Source organism: Malus domestica, chromosome 02 (assembly GCF_042453785.1).
Source record: "Malus domestica chromosome 02, GDT2T_hap1".
Classification (NCBI taxonomy): Eukaryota; Viridiplantae; Streptophyta; class Magnoliopsida; order Rosales; family Rosaceae; genus Malus; species Malus domestica.
Genome location: NC_091662.1, coordinates 29,524,645 through 29,540,110, shown reverse-complemented (window position 1 = coordinate 29,540,110; position 15,466 = coordinate 29,524,645). Strand labels below are relative to the sequence as shown.

Sequence of the window (15,466 nt, the reverse complement as noted above, 5' to 3'; positions counted from 1 at the left end):
TAGTAGTAAATTTGATTACTTTTGAGTGTACCAGAGAGAGAATACAAAGCAATGACTGCACAAGGTTACGTGAAATTGAATCACCTATAAAGGCCCGTGATTTGATCCTCAAGGACTACACCAAACAAAAACACTGAAACAGGGGCATAAATAAAATAAAATACTTACAATTGTCATGTGTTTGGGAGTTATTTCCAGGAAAATCAACAATTTTAGAGTTTTGAATTTGAACAAGAAGTAAAGAAGAATCACAAACAGAAGAGGAGGAGGATTCTGTTTCTTGCACCTCTTCCTAAAGTCTACATCATCATTCAAGGTGGTTAAAAGATCCTAATACCTTTCAAAAACATCAAGCTCAGACTCTTCCTCTGAAGGAGACATTAAATCATCAATGAAAAATCCAAGATCCCAAAAAGCTCAAATCTAAATAATATAGCATAATTGTGGTACCTCTAATGGCAGGTCGGGGACCGTCCCGGACATCTCGAACTTCTCCTCGGCCTTGACCCCATCATGGATTGAAAGGGTGGCATTACTGTCGTTGTCGACATTATATAATAAATGTCATCAGTGACTGGGTTTAATAAATGCATACCCAAAGCTTGGGCTTCGCTTCCCATGACGGAGGAAGAAGTGGATCTTGATATGGAAAATTACCTGATGAATGGGAGAATCTGGAATCAAGTCATATGGGATCTTGTTGATTTAATAGAGAAAAAGATCGGTGACTGGTTCATGAAATGAGAAAATAGCTGAGAGAAAATTAATATCATATCCATAGAATCTTGTAGAAACTGTACAAAGGCTTTCTCTCTTCATCTGGAATGAAACAAACTAAATAAACGGAGCAACGTTTGCCGTTAAGGGTTAAATTAGAAATTCGTGCTTGGGCCAATCTTTCTTGGACTCATTTAATGTTGGACTTTGTCCTAATCATTAAATAAAATTATAATGTGGTTTTTGGTTAAGATTTAAAGTTTTGGAGCCCTTATAATTAGTTTTCATTTTTTAATTTCCTATACATTTAGGGGTACGCTATCCACACATTTATCAAAGAGTATGAGAAGTAAAATTGGATGTGTGGATATCACACTCCTACATTTATCTTGTATAATACCGTACGTCACCGGTTCCAGTGTTCCCCAAGTAAGTTGACGGATGCAGTTACATCAGCCCCATATCGAATCAACACCCACGCCACGTGGGACCTCTGCAGCCTGCCACATCGGTTACCTTGCGATGCCGGTAACAGGGACATAAAATGACCTGCCTGTGACCCAAAACAAATCACCTCCATATCTTCGGGGAAAACTTCCCTGCGGGACTAATGCCGCTATATATCTCTACCAAAACGACACGCCGGGTCGCACTTTCCCACACCTACCCAATGGCTCCTCTACTGTCCTCCTTCGTTGCCAACGATCAGCTCTCCGATTTCGATTCAATCCAATCCCTAATCTAACCCTAGTTCCCAATTCCCGATTCCCGTTTCTCAGTTCTTTCGATTCCATTCTGTTTTGAAACCCTAACAAAAACATTTCAATTTTTTTCCTTCTTTTTCTTCCTGGATTTGATTAATCCATGGCTCGCGGCAAAGAGAATTCACTCGCTCCTGGGTTCCGATTCCACCCAACCGATGAAGAACTAGTCTGGTACTATCTGAAGCGCAAGGTCTCCGGCAAGAACTTCCGATTCGACCCCATCTCGGTCGTCGACATCTACAAGACTGAGCCTTGGGACCTCCCTGGTTAAAAATCTTAACCCCTTTATGCTTTAAATATATATACACATACATATACACGTGTATCATTTGTGAATTTTTTTGTTGGGTTATTGTTTTTCGGTTTACTAGGCAAGTCGAAGCTGAAGACTAGGGACTTGGAGTGGTACTTTTTCAGTTTTCTGGATAAGAAGTATGGGAATTCGTCTAGGACGAATCGGGCTACTGAAAAAGGGTACTGGAAGACTACGGGTAAGGACCGTCCGGTTAAACATAATTCCCGGGATGTTGGGATGAAGAAGACGCTGGTTTTCCATAGCGGGCGAGCCCCCTCCGGTGCCAGAACCAATTGGGTTATGCATGAGTATCGCCTTTCCAATGAGGAATTGGAGAAAGCTGGAATTCAACAGGTTTGGATTTTTGTTGACGTTGCTATTGTTCTGTTGGCATTTTATGATGTTGGGATTGATTGTTGGGTTTTGTTGTGGCGGATGGGTTCAGAAGGATCCGTATGTGCTTTGTAGGATATTCCAGAAGAGTGGCACGGGACCGAAGAATGGGGAGAAGTATGGCGCACCGGTTATGGAGGAGGAATGGGACGATGATGACGTGACTTGTGTACCTGGTGAGGAGGCGGCTGCTGATGTAGTGGCACTCAGCGTGGAGCCACATGTGGAAGCAATTGGTGTCAACGATGGGGCTTATGTTGAAGCATTTGACCTTGATCAGGTTCTTAATTCATTCAGCTTTTCATTTCATGTCCTGTAGTCGACGAATTGTCTGATATGGGGATGGGTAGATTTGGCTAGAATGTCTTACATATAAAGATAACTGTCCACTTGTGGGAAACCTACCGATGTGTTATGATAAGTCAAAAGTAGATATGTTGACTGTGTCCGGTTATTGGAGTTTAGGCCAAGTGAATTTAACTTGAATCTGGCTGTGTACATGACCATGTTGAAGGGTCGTTGGTTGTAGATTTGCATTTATAGGCAGCCCAATGTCGGCAAATGAAGTTGTTATTCCCCTTTGATTTAGGTGTTTAGTGGTATTTTTTTTGGGGTAAAGAAACGATTATATTAAGATCAAAGGAAACAGCAAAGAGTATGGGGGTATGTTACTAATATGAGAGTATCTTATTATGTGTTCGTATCACATTTAGATTTCACCCCTTATGCAGAAGAATAACTAATAAGGCTGCTATAGTTACTCAAATAGGATTTTTTTCTTATGGTTGATTATGATGCTGCTCTTCTTTTGTTCTGGATAAGCTTCAGAGCAACTACGTCATTAGCACTCCCAACTTCTTTTTCTTATCAGAATTTTGGTCATCTTTTTTTTTTTTCAACTTTATTAAGGTTGAAACTTGGTTAGAGTTTATCCATCTGCAGTAGCTGTCAGCCTTACATACTTTGTTTAAATTTTAGTTGCATTCTTAAATTTATCTGGAATGCAATACCCTGCCTTTTCTGTCACAAAAAGTTTTCCTCTGTGGAACTTGGCTTATGTAGTTGTGAAATCATGTATTGCATTTTATATAGTCATTCAAAGAGCATCATCAATGTGTGTAACAGTCTAACCTAGAATACTGAAACAGGTAATGTTCACTCACAGCAGAACATTCCATCAAAGGAACTTTAAATGCAGTATTACAAGTTAATGTTGCATTGATATTACTTGAATAATCACCATACCTTGATGTGTTATAATTTTTTATGGACTACAATTTTCTAAAAGTTGGTAGAATCTTGGTGTCCTTTTAAAATGGATCTGGATGATCTTCGTTGACAAAGAGTTCCAAATGGTGTGTTTTAGAGGGACATTTTTTTGGGTATTTGCCTGTTGTCTCCCCATCCCTCACTCTCCCTCTCTCCCTGATGCTCCATCACTCTACCTCAACCCCGTATTGTTGCAATCTGACCTGGAGATTTGTTAATTATTGATGATATCTCCTCTAACCTATTAGATGTCCCCTTATTCTAAGTTCAATGCACGCTGTAATTTTTGTCTGTTATTGTCACGTGATACTCTTAACTAGTTCATAGATCTTATCCTCAACAGGGACAAATTGAAATTTGGACGACATCGTAGAATAACGTAATGAATTTCAAAGTATTCTTGGTCCTGGCCGGTGCCATGAAAAGCATCTTCGTGTTGGGTTTTTGGCTCAAAATTAGGATGATGCAATAAATTAGGTTTGTGTTACCTATTTGGTTTTGGTGTCCTATTTGGGTTTGGTTTTGACTTCTTAGGCCCTGTTTGGCACACCGTATAACGGATCGGATAGTATTAATAATACGGTGTACGGTGTTTGGTGACAGTTCGGATTAAATAAGCACCGGATTAAATAATCCGGGCCCACCTTTTTTACACGGTGTGTACCCGCTTGCTTATACCATCCATTTTCACGGTATAATTAGTCGGGCTCTCTTGTCTCCCGACGCAATCTTTCGCTTTCTCTCCCGATGCAATCTTCCGTTTTACCCTCCTTCCATTTCTTTTCATTTTTCCATTTTCCACCAGATCTGACAAAAATCTTCGAACCAAAAATTTAGCAAAATCCCACAGTTCCCTTTTTTGAAAGACCATCATCCTATTTCCCTCAACTTCCCCATTCTTTCCCCAAAATTTCGATTCCCCCCACCACCACCACCGCAACCTCTTAACGCAGCGTTTCATTCTCTTCCTCTCCAGACGCCATCTTGCTCTCATCCCAGGTATGTCTTCTCACAGTCTTCTTCTTCGTTTGAATCACATTTTCGTCTTTTCAATTTTCTTCTTCTGGGATTCCGCCCCTCCCTCTATTCTTCCCCCTCCTATTTTTCTTGCAATTGATTGAATCTATTTATTATTTTCTCTCTAATTATGCAATTGATTATGTAAATTTGTGTTTTACATCACTCTATCCATTTTTTTAATTTTTATGTGAATTTGACTTTTTATCTGGATATATATATGTGTGAATAATTTCGGACTAGGGTTGTTGAATTGTTGATTGGCATTGAATTGTTGAATTTCGGACTAGGGTTGTTGAATTGTTGATTGGAATTTTTATCTGGATATAGATATGTGTGAATATATACGTGACAACCACAGAGGCCAAATTAGAATGGAAAAAAAAATAATATCAAATTAACAAAACACAAGGCAGGAAACTTAACTCAAAATTAGTACCAAAGTTGCTTGTATCTTTATACGAATCAATAAAGCATTATATTAGAGTCTAAAAGCTAAGAAAGATTTGTTAATTTTTTTTCTCTTGTCCTATCCGGTTCAATACCAAACACAGTATAAATAATACGGTCATTAATCCGATACTGCACCAAACGCCCGACTAATTTAGTCAGTACTATCCGGTGGCTATTTATCCTATCCGACAGAAATAGTCAGTACAGTCCGAGCTGCCAAACGAGGCCTTAGTTAGTTTCCTTGGTGAAGAGATTTTGTTAATTACCTATTTGATTAGGATTTGGATTTATTTCCTATTAGGATTCCTATTGTAACCTAAGTCCTATGCACTATAAATAGGACCTTAGGGTTAGTGTATTTAGTGTGGCTCATTCGTGTGGCAATTTGGTGAGAGTCAATTTGTGAGTTTGTAAGTTAGAGAGCAATTTGGGAGAATCTTCTCCGTTAGGTTTGAGTTCTCTACTCATTTGGTTTAGGGTTTGTAATTTGTGGGATTTGGGTTGTGAGAGTTTAAACACTCTTTTGTAATTTCCGTTTGTTTAGTGAAATTCCTCGCCGTGCTTCGCCCGTGGAGTAGGCTTTACGCCGAACCACGTAAATCTCTTGTGTCAGTTTGAGATTGTTTGTTTTAGCTTTCGCCTACGACATTGATATTTGGTACTTTGTTATAATTCGCTTCCGTTTGCGCATAAAAGTACAACACTTCGAACTAAAGGAACTGAGTTGATGCTGTAGTTGAGAGATTGAAAAGATCTTTGTGATCTAGAATAATGCATTACTCATGATAGAAAATATCAAGATGATTAATCTTTACATCTGAACCTTTATACGACGGCAAAGTAGAAATGAAAACTTCTGCTACCTTTTTCCATCTGTTCATGGGCATCTCCATCATCTTGATCTTATTCGTTCTATTTTACACATTCTTTGCATATGATCTAATTTTTTATATTAAATTACTATATTTATGCACATATTACTCAACTATTTAATTTAAAGAGGGTTTAATTGACGTTCACCATCTTTGGTTGACAATAGGGTTTTCATAAATAGTAGCATATAGATTGATTAGGTATATAAATATATTATATGGCAGGGGCCTCCATTTTCTGTCAGTTTAGTCTTTGATTCACCTTTGTAGTATTTCACATGATCTACTAGGTCATGCTTTGATATTGTACAGTTATAAATACTTTTTATTTATAAAATCTTTCTTTCCCAGAATCTTGACACAGGAATTCCATCTGAAAGTGCACCTCCTCCATCGAACTTCTATTATGGGGAGACGAGCCACTACATTGAGCATTCTGGGGACTTTGTTGAAGATGATACAAAGGCTGTGATAGGCACTGGGGAAACTTTGGAATACCGTGGAGACCAGATGTTCTTTAACTACCCAGAGCATCATGAGATGGTTGGAAATCCAGTAAAAAATGAATATATGACCTCACAAAGTCCTGAGGACCTAAAGTTTGTTGACTTGCCAGAGCACTATGAGGCTGATGCAAAATCAGTCAAAGATGAATGCTTTCTTGAACCAAGCGATGATGCAAATCCAGCTGTTGTCAATTACTCACTTAATGAACCGTATTTGAATGCTACGGAGAATACGCCAATTGGTGATGGGTTATTCCTTGAAGCTAATGATCTTTCAAATCCAGTCGAGTCAACTGCAGGTTTTGACATGCTTGATGAGTACCTTACATACTTTGATGCCAATGATGACATCTCTCAGTATATTGATTTCGATTCATGTGGAATGATGGGGGTTGAAAACTATGTTCCTGACGAAGCTCCAGCTGACCAGAAGGTACAAGCTTCTCAAGTTTCATTTTCCTTTTGTATTTCTGGAGTTTAAGTAGCATCTTTCATTTGATAAACTGTTGTATAGCAGCTTGTGAATGGTGAGACCGAGCCACAACCAATGGGAGGTGAACATGTACAACCAGAGCCACAGCCATTGGGAGGCGAACATCTTGTACAACCAGTGGATACTGATGATGCATCTGCATCTTCGTCAAAGAAAACGGCGGAGTTCAAGTTTGAGTCAGGTATAGTATCTTATTTCAGCTATCAAAGGTGCTATCATACCCCAATTAGTAACTTATCCTTTAGATTAGTAACTTTCTGTTGCTGTCAATGGCTGTCTTTATCTCACCTTCTGGTTTGTGTGCGATTTTCGTGGTGCAGATGGTAACTACCCCTTCATCAAAAAGGCAAGTCACATGATGTTGGGCAGCATACCTGCTCCACCTGCATTTGCTTCGGAGTTCCCTGGTAAAGAGGCAATGCGTAGGTTAAATTCTGGTGCAGCATCTTCCAGTTCGGTTCATGTCACTGCTGCCATGATTAGAATTAGAGACATAACTTCAAGTGACAACAGGATGGACTGGTCTTTTGGAAAGGATGGGGTTGTCAACCTTGTCTTTTCTGTTCAGCTGTCACAGGATGACGGAAACTCTGGCAATCTGGTGCCAGTTGGTGGCTCACTCTCTGGAAAGACGGGATGTGTGGTGATGCGGGGCTGGTTTTTGTTTATGTTTTTCTGGGTCCTATTTCTTTCCATGAGTTTAAAAATCGGGAGCTATATCTGTACCAGGTGATTCTTCTACACTAAAGGTGGTCTTCGAGCCTATCTCAGGATCTTGTAGTGAGCTTCCCTTAGTGATTAGGGGAAGAAGCATGTTCTTGCAGACCATATTTTAGTTAATTGGTACACTGACCGCTGAACTAATTATTTATACAAACCGTTTGCATAAGATTGCGTAACGTGCATGTTCTATTTTGAATAACTATATACTGAATGAATGTAAAACTGAATTTTTGTTTCAGTAAATTATTTGATTGTAATATTTTTGTTCTGTTACTATTTTGTTTTTGTTGAAGCATTGCCAAAGTATAATGTAGGGTTGATTTTACAACAGTTTTGCTTAATTTACTGTCAATCTGAAAATTCAGCAGAAATGCTTGCATGGCTTGAGAACATGTGGACTTTTGGAGCGACTCTGGAATGGATGCATTAGGCTTACTAGTTGTTTGCCTGTTTGTATTATAACACGTGGATTAGAAACAACACGTGGTCGGTGTGAATCACTCTAGCGTGATAATCTGCGGTCTTAGTGAGCAGCGTGGAAGTGACAAAAGAAGCCACTTTAGCAGGTTTGAAGTTTGCATCTTTCTCGTGCCAAACCAAGGCTTGGTAATATTGTAGCTTTCATATATATCGGACATGCTCCTGTAACATCGAAACATTGAAATCGTGAAGAGAGATTGTTTTCTAATTGAGAGACTGCAAAGTGTTGTCTCATGTCGGAAAGTTAAAGAGACCTTATATGTGGTTTATGAGTAGTTGGACAACTTCTACCGCCAATTGCTTTCAAGGCGGTGGAAGCTCAACTTCCACCTTTCTTCGGTGAAGTGTTACTTCGTATGTAACAAATAATGCACATTTTTTCGATCAAGGAAATAAGAATTGCAAAGGATTTGAGGTAATCAGAACACTATATCATTTCTGGATTTACAGCTAGGCTGCACAGCAGAAACTTATTACAACCTCAAAATTTAACAAATGACTTGGTACATTACTCCCTCAGGTTTATTTTCATGCTCTTACTACATAAATAATGCTGTATTATTTGCCTCATCTGCTCTGTGTGGTATTCTTCGTAAAAGTTGTCGCGACGTGGAATTTGTCTGCCGGGGATTACATCTCTCCAGGAAGCATAGTATCCTCGGGTAAATCACACACAGCGATACCCTGGAAAGGAATGAACATGGAGATTAAGATGCACCGGTGATATCAAGTATCAACACAAGGTAGAAATAGTGTAAGAACAATAAACGTACCTGCCCGGTAAGGTGAGCGACGCATCTTTTCTCAGCTAGTAACTCAGCTTCGCTCTGAAAGATTAATGGCGTCAAGCGACACAATTAGTCCAAATCTACTACGAAGTCGACACTAGTTCATTCAACCGTATTTACAGCACACGACTAATTTCTGTATCCAGTCAGCAATGCATACCTTTGCTATTCGCTTGCGAAGATAGTCATCAAATTGTATGTCCTTCACAAGTTCATAGTCGCCGTCTCCCTGAAGAGTGCGACTAACTTATTAGAAGTGCCTATATCACAAACGTAAACACTCGGAAAGGAAAATCTCTTGTATAAACTTACTTTAGATCTGCATGGCATGCTGAACACTAAATCCTCTGCTATACCGTAGGGATTTCCATTTGTGTAAACCTACAATGGGATGGTACACAAGACACGAAGATCAAATCATCACCAACTTTTGTGGCATCGAAGCAACGCAGAAGAATTGAAAATTCACATTTATGATGTTCGAGGGTAGTTTAATATCGATCTGGGGCATTTTATACGCGCGCAATAATATGCAGAAACTTTCTGTAGCAACCAAAAGTATAGAAGGAAACAGAAAGAAAATTCAACTTAATTCCTTTTGTTTCTCTGAGATTTGGGCATCAAAGTCATCTGTTTCTCCAAAGAAATGAAGTATGTAGAGTTCCGATCATTTGGCTTCTCAAGATGGTCTGGTTCTTACAGGAGACGGACAGTATATACAGGCTTACATACTGTGCATTCATATCAAACAAACACGAACTTACTGCAGATGAAAACCAATCGCCCTCAGGGGTAGGAGTAACCAAAGACTTCATGGCATCTGCAATTGACACGGCAGTTGATGCAGCTGACGATCTTCCCCATTTTTTTATAAGCACCCCTCCTCTCTGCGAATTGGATAGTATTTGAAAATGAGGAGCAGATATGGTATTAGAGACACTGTCGAATTATAGATATATATGTTCCATCTTACCTTCTGGATACTTTCGGTAAACTCTTCCTCTAACCATTTGTGATCCTTGATGACCTCTTTGACAGGCAAGCCATTAATTGTAGCATTTAAGAAGTCCGGCACCTGATAAGAATTACGCAATTCTTCTTCAAAACGAGAAGCTAGCGAAAATCATCCATGCTTTTACAAAAGAATGATTAAATGACCTGGGTGGTTGAGTGGTTTCCCCAGATGGTCACGTTTGACACTTTATCATAGAAGACGCCTGCTTTGAGGGCTAGCTGAATAAATCATAAGCCAACTATGTTAAATGATTATTCCTTTTGATCATGTCCTAGTATCGATTATCAACTATTTTACTAGTGTTTGAGAGGTATATATGTACCTGACATTTTGCTCTATTTTCATCGAGCCGTGTCAAAGCATGAAAATTCTTTGCAGGTATGTTTGGAGCATTTTTCAAACAGATGAGTGCACTACATCAGGAAGAATATAAGTAACAGTGACGGGCATGTGTCCGCTACCTGTGCATCCTTCTATCCCAAACAATTGAAAAGATGCAGAAGACTATTACTTACTTTGTGTTACAAGGGTTTCCAACTACTATCACTTTGACATTACGTGATGCAACAGCATTAAGAGCTTTTCCCTGATTTTTGAAACAAAACATATATGATCAGAAACTGTCGAGCCACTTGTGTTACTGTGTACGCACAAGAGGCATGTGTGATATCATATAAAATCTAACAGAACCTGCTCGACGAAAATCTGCCCATTCAGATCCAACAAGCCTGCTCTTTCCATTCCAGGACCTCGAGGCTTCGCTCCTATTAAAAGAGCCCATTCTGCATCTTGGAAAACCTCATATGGATCAATGCCAATGCTCACCTCCCGCAGCAACGGAAATAGGGAATCCTCCAATTCCATAGCAACTCCTGAACTCAGAAACTGTCCTCTTAAATAGCCGTATATATACATAATTTAGAAGGGTTCACTTTTGGTGAACACATTAACTTACTGAATTCAAAACTTGTGCAACTCCAATAGATACATCATTCACTAATTAACTTTTCTTCCACTGTAATTCTAGCTGACTGCCTTTCTAACATCGCTAAATGTAGATATTAGCTTTCTCACTGCAGAAACACTGGCACCCCCTCAACTAGGGGGTGCCCTTGTATCTGGCACTGGCATTGATAAAATATAATCTGCAATGTATTCGGTCCAAAGACAGGACAATATCTGGATGCTGAACCTTCTTCCTCAAGTGAGACAAGACGCAATTGACATTGTTCAGTTCCACTTGTAAACATAGGGTCTTTAGTAGTATTTAGGAACAGGGAAATCTCAGATTTTGCGGACCGACTTAACTTTAATCCTTCTAGTTTTCGGATACTTAGGAAGTCAACAATGCGATTCCTTGATTTGTGTGAGTAACAACTACTACGGGTAGAAATCTATGAGGGGTTGCAAAGTTATGTTTACTAATACTATTATTTGCGTAGGCGATATAAAAATGCTGGTTGTACTGCACATTTATGTAAATCTATTACTGTGTCTATGTCAGAACGATACCTTCAAGAGCTTGGAGGGACCTTTCAGATCCCAATAGTTTCAATGCAATAGGTTGGTCTGGCCCAAAAACCTCGCCTGACGCTAGCTGGACAATAAGAAAGCATGTTGAAAATATTGAAAATAAGTTTACTGCAATAGTGAAAAAGCGATTATATTATAAAGGGTGACTTTGGATGCGGTCCCTATTTATCAATGTTCTTTGATTGAAACCTTGTTGGTTCTCGATTTTTGATTGAAGTCCCTGAAATTAATGCAATAATGCATTTCTATATAGGTTATTAAGATTTTAAATTAAAATTTGATATTTGTAGTTATTTATGTTAATGAGATTTTAAATAAAATTCATAATTTGTTGAAAATATTAAAATAAATTATACTTTAAATAAAACCCATGATTTGTCATTACTTATATTAATGACATTTTACATACAAAAAATTGGTAATTTTTATACGATGCATTTTACATACAAAAAGTTGATACATTTTATATAAAAAAAGGTGATACGTTTTATATAATGGGTACATTTCATATAAAAAAAAACAATGGGTACATTTTACACAAAAGAGATGGTACTTACAAAAAAAAAAAAAATTGGGTACATTTTACATATAACAAAGTGGTACCTTTTTAAAGACAAATGAGTATACTATTAATAAATTATGGGTACAAATAAAAGGTCAAAAAAAATATGAGTACAAATAAAAGTTTGAAAAATATGGACCAAAAAAAAAATTAATATATGGGTACAAACTAAAACTGAATAGAAAATTGGCACAATTTAAAAAAAAAAAAGTAGCAAATTAAAATGGGTACAAACTAAAAATAAAAATATATGATGCAATATTTAGCCATAAATATAAATATATCAAATGTAACGTTCAAACACTAAATGAATAATTTAGAAATAAAATTTAATTATCTTCATATGTAAAATATTTTATTATTGAAATAATTAATGATGTTTATTAAACCTAAGGGACCTTGATTAAAATTTGAAAAGGAATAAGGTTTCAATCAATAGAGTTGAAAAAAGAGGGATGAAAACCTAATTTCTCCTATAAAAAACTAGAGAGGGACAGAACTTTTTTTTCTCTTCTATGCTCACACACACTAGCATAACAAGTAAAGGCTACACGCTAGTCGGTAACGGAATCGAGATACAACCAAAGGACTGCTTAGCAAATGAAAGCACAATCCAGTTTCTTGTCAGTTGAGAGTACTACATGCTAGGGCTTGTTTTACACTCTTTACAAGCTCTATTTTCCAGTTTAACCTGATATGGTTTAGATTGTTACAGGTTATCGGAAAGATTGTGATCTAAGACTAAGATAACATGTAGGTATGGTTTGCAAGACCCAACGGGAATATGACTTCTAATTACAGGTACAGAAATATAATGTTTCGAAAGTATTAACAGGGATTAACTGCAAGTTTAATAGGTAATTGGTAGTCAATAAGTTCCAAAAAGCAAAGCCACCATTAAAGAAAAGGAAAAGGTGCAAGATGTTTGGGATGCAAGAAAGACTTACTTTAAAGAGTAGATGATTAGATATCATCCCAGCTGCACCTGAGACTGCAATATTAATTAATTTCTTCCATGATTTTGTCTCTTCTTCCTGTGAATTTTGGACCTCATTAGATACACTACTTAAATAATTATAAGATAAACTGGAGGTCAATAATCAGATATGCTCTCTCTCTCTCTCTCTCTCTCTCTCTCTCTCTCTCTCTCTCTCTCTCTCTTACACACACACACATATTACAAACCAAAATCGAGTTTGGATCATTTAAAACTGCTTGTATCTTCAGCAGAAAGTCATTAACAAGAAGCAAAAACATAAACCAAAATCGACGGTTTTTGTCTGATTCACTGTTTATGCAACAGAAATTGTAAAACATAGATTACAAGGCATAACAAATGAGTCTTATGTAAAAACTAGAAAACAAAATACAGAAAATTTTACTGATTAGTATTTGGCAGAGAAAGTCCCAAGTATACTAGAGCGACTAACTCGACTAGAAAAATTGACAGACACCATATGAGAACTTACTCAAGCTCCAGAGTTATGCCTACTAAGACAAGGTGCAAACCCCAGAAGTCTATAGCAAAATCTGTATAAACCCAGATAACAAAAAGAAGAAAGCTTACAGCTATGAGATCATAGGTGAGGCAGAACACGCCGAAGCACTCTGCCTTGCTCTTCGGGTCTTGGGTTTTTTCTGGAGCAGCTGGAGCTTGAACTTGACTGAAATTACGAGTAATAAGACTACTACTACTACCAGAAAACAAAAAACAGAAGAGAAAATGTTGGAGATATATTAATGTAAAGAAATTAAAGCTCACTTGGGTGCAACAGAGCAACAGATTCTGGAATTTCGAGTGTGATGGAGGGGCCGAAAAGTGAGACGGCTGTGAGAGTGGAGATGGGTCGATAAGGATGAGAGCTGGGAAGACTGAAAAAGGCGGGTCTTGGTGTATGAAGGTTTTGATAGCTCAGCTACTGCCATGGTGATGGTGTGGTGGCAGAGAGAGAGAGAGAGGAAAAGGAGTTTCGAAGGGAAGGTGTGTTTGAAGACAGAGACAGGGACTGGTTTGGAGGGAGGGAGATGAAGATGAAGGAAGGGAGAGAGAGATGGCGTTGGTTGGAAAAAGATGGATTTTGAAATATCAGTATAAGGCCATGCAAATGACACTTGTCAATACTACCTCATCCATAACGCAAAATCACTGTTCCTTTTCACTTTAGATTGAGCGTCTCTGTAATTTGGCGGCCAGGAAGGATATTCAGTTAAGCAATTATTCAATGTTAAAATTGAATCAAACGGTTAACTCTTCCTTTGTTGCCATTTGATATGAAAATATGAATCGAATGGAACATTACAATATAATTAGGTTGAGATTGGGAGCTTCGACTTGTCAGTATTTAGTACTATTCTCCAAGATGGATTTATTTTCTAATGAAAAAAATTGCCTTTCTTAAATTTTATAAAGAGTTCCGTTAGAGCAACTCCACCCTTGGAGCCCTTCCCCCTGGCAATCCACTATTGAATCCACCCTATTGAACAGTAACTGCCTTTAATGAATAGTAACTACCATTAATGAATAGTAATTACATTTTGCATCTCCACCCTTGGAGCCCTCCCCCCTGGCAATAGGTAATAAAATAGTAGTTTTTTTTGTTTGTTTAAATAATATAAAATAAAAAAACATAGGGAAATGGGCAGTAGGGCCTTGGGCTGACACAAAAAACAATAAAAAAATGTCTTGGCCCTCGGGCTGCAGGCCTGTCAACAATCCACTCCCCTTGTGCTCGGGCTCCCACCCTCACTCGGGCCCTCCATGGCTGGAGAAGAATCAACTGGCCCTCGGGCCCTTTCCTGCAGCCCGTCCCCCGAGCAAATGAGAAGGCTGGAATTGCTCTTAGTGACACTAGGAAGTACTTAGTACTATTCTCATTTGACAATTAGATATTTGTAATGATTGTTAGATTGTGATTGTGCCATTTTCTAAAGGCTGCATTTAGTATGCGAAAATTAATCATTAGTTATTGATTTCTCATGTATTTTCTTAAGGAAAGGGAAATGCAAATTCCTTTCTCATGTTATAATAGGCGTTTCAATTGCCATATTTGTCATGAAAATATATCAATTAATGCTAAAATCAGTTCTCAAGCCTGGATTTTGCCAAATATGTGAAAGACAACACTTTTATTCACCAGAATTTTTTTAGTGTTTTAAGAATAAGGTCCGGTATATTGTCACTTAGTATTACGGTCTAGTGGTATTCCTCTCTATTAGTAAGCTAGAGATCTTAGGTTCGATTCTCGTAAAAGGCGAATTTGAACCATATTATTGTTAGCCCACTATGAGGCTAAGCCCACTTCCTCCTTCCCTTAATGTAGATAATATCGTTTGTTAAAAAAAGAATAAGGTCCGGTATATTAAATGTTATAATACAATTGGTTGTGTTGTGGCCAATTTATCTGACAAGGGAGAGAGGGTGCATGACAAAGAGAGAGAGAGAGAGAGAGAGAGTGGAGAAAGAGGGTGCACGACAAAGAGAGAGAGAGAGAGTGGAGAAAGTGTAGGGATTTCTCTGTGTATGAGATGTTGTTATCCCCCACACATAGTACCTTTATTTATAATAGTAAAAAGGAGAAAATTATTT

At 38.0% G+C, this 15,466-nt stretch overlaps 2 protein-coding genes across 5 annotated transcripts; one reads left to right on the top strand and one right to left on the bottom strand.

The window, feature by feature from the left end:
* The first annotated feature begins 1,284 nt into the window (after positions 1-1,284).
* Positions 1,285-7,778, top strand: LOC103408317 (NAC domain-containing protein 78-like). Of its 4 annotated transcripts, none has more exons than XM_070804423.1 (6): positions 1,285-1,747; positions 1,853-2,130; positions 2,225-2,449; positions 6,132-6,719; positions 6,804-6,960; positions 7,100-7,761. In XM_070804423.1, the coding sequence occupies exons 1-6, from the start codon at positions 1,582-1,584 to the stop codon at positions 7,510-7,512; spliced, it is 1,827 nt and encodes a 608-aa protein (XP_070660524.1). In that variant the 5' UTR covers positions 1,285-1,581; the 3' UTR covers positions 7,513-7,761.
* A 391-nt stretch (positions 7,779-8,169) lies between these two features.
* Positions 8,170-14,014, bottom strand: LOC103408309 (malate dehydrogenase [NADP], chloroplastic-like). Its single transcript, XM_029094052.2, has 14 exons — positions 13,643-14,014; positions 13,448-13,544; positions 12,828-12,914; positions 11,298-11,382; positions 10,476-10,657; positions 10,301-10,371; positions 10,108-10,198; positions 9,929-10,003; positions 9,744-9,845; positions 9,535-9,657; positions 9,083-9,151; positions 8,931-8,999; positions 8,756-8,809; positions 8,170-8,666 (listed from the first exon to the last, which is right to left on the bottom strand). The coding sequence occupies exons 1-14, from the start codon at positions 13,804-13,806 to the stop codon at positions 8,613-8,615; spliced, it is 1,323 nt and encodes a 440-aa protein (XP_028949885.1). The 5' UTR covers positions 13,807-14,014; the 3' UTR covers positions 8,170-8,612.
* Between the last annotated feature and the right edge of the window lie 1,452 nt (positions 14,015-15,466).

Bases quoted from the DNA above. Each gene is read 5' to 3' on its own strand.
- LOC103408317 (XM_070804416.1), top strand. From the start codon at position 1,582: ATGGCTCGCGGCAAAGAGAATTCACTCGCTCCTGGGTTCCGATTCCAC. The intron at 6,720-6,800 runs GTACAAGCTTCT...ACTGTTGTATAG, and splicing joins AAGCTCCAGCTGACCAGAAG to CAGCTTGTGAATGGTGAGAC. The intron at 6,961-7,099 runs GTATAGTATCTT...TTCGTGGTGCAG, and splicing joins GGAGTTCAAGTTTGAGTCAG to ATGGTAACTACCCCTTCATC.
- LOC103408309 (XM_029094052.2), bottom strand. From the start codon at position 13,806: ATGGCAGTAGCTGAGCTATCAAAACCTTCATACACCAAGACCCGCCTT. The intron at 12,915-13,447 runs GTAAGCTTTCTT...CAAAATTCACAG, and splicing joins TCACCTATGATCTCATAGCT to GAAGAAGAGACAAAATCATG. The intron at 11,383-12,827 runs GTAAGTCTTTCT...CTTATTGTCCAG, and splicing joins CTAATCATCTACTCTTTAAA to CTAGCGTCAGGCGAGGTTTT.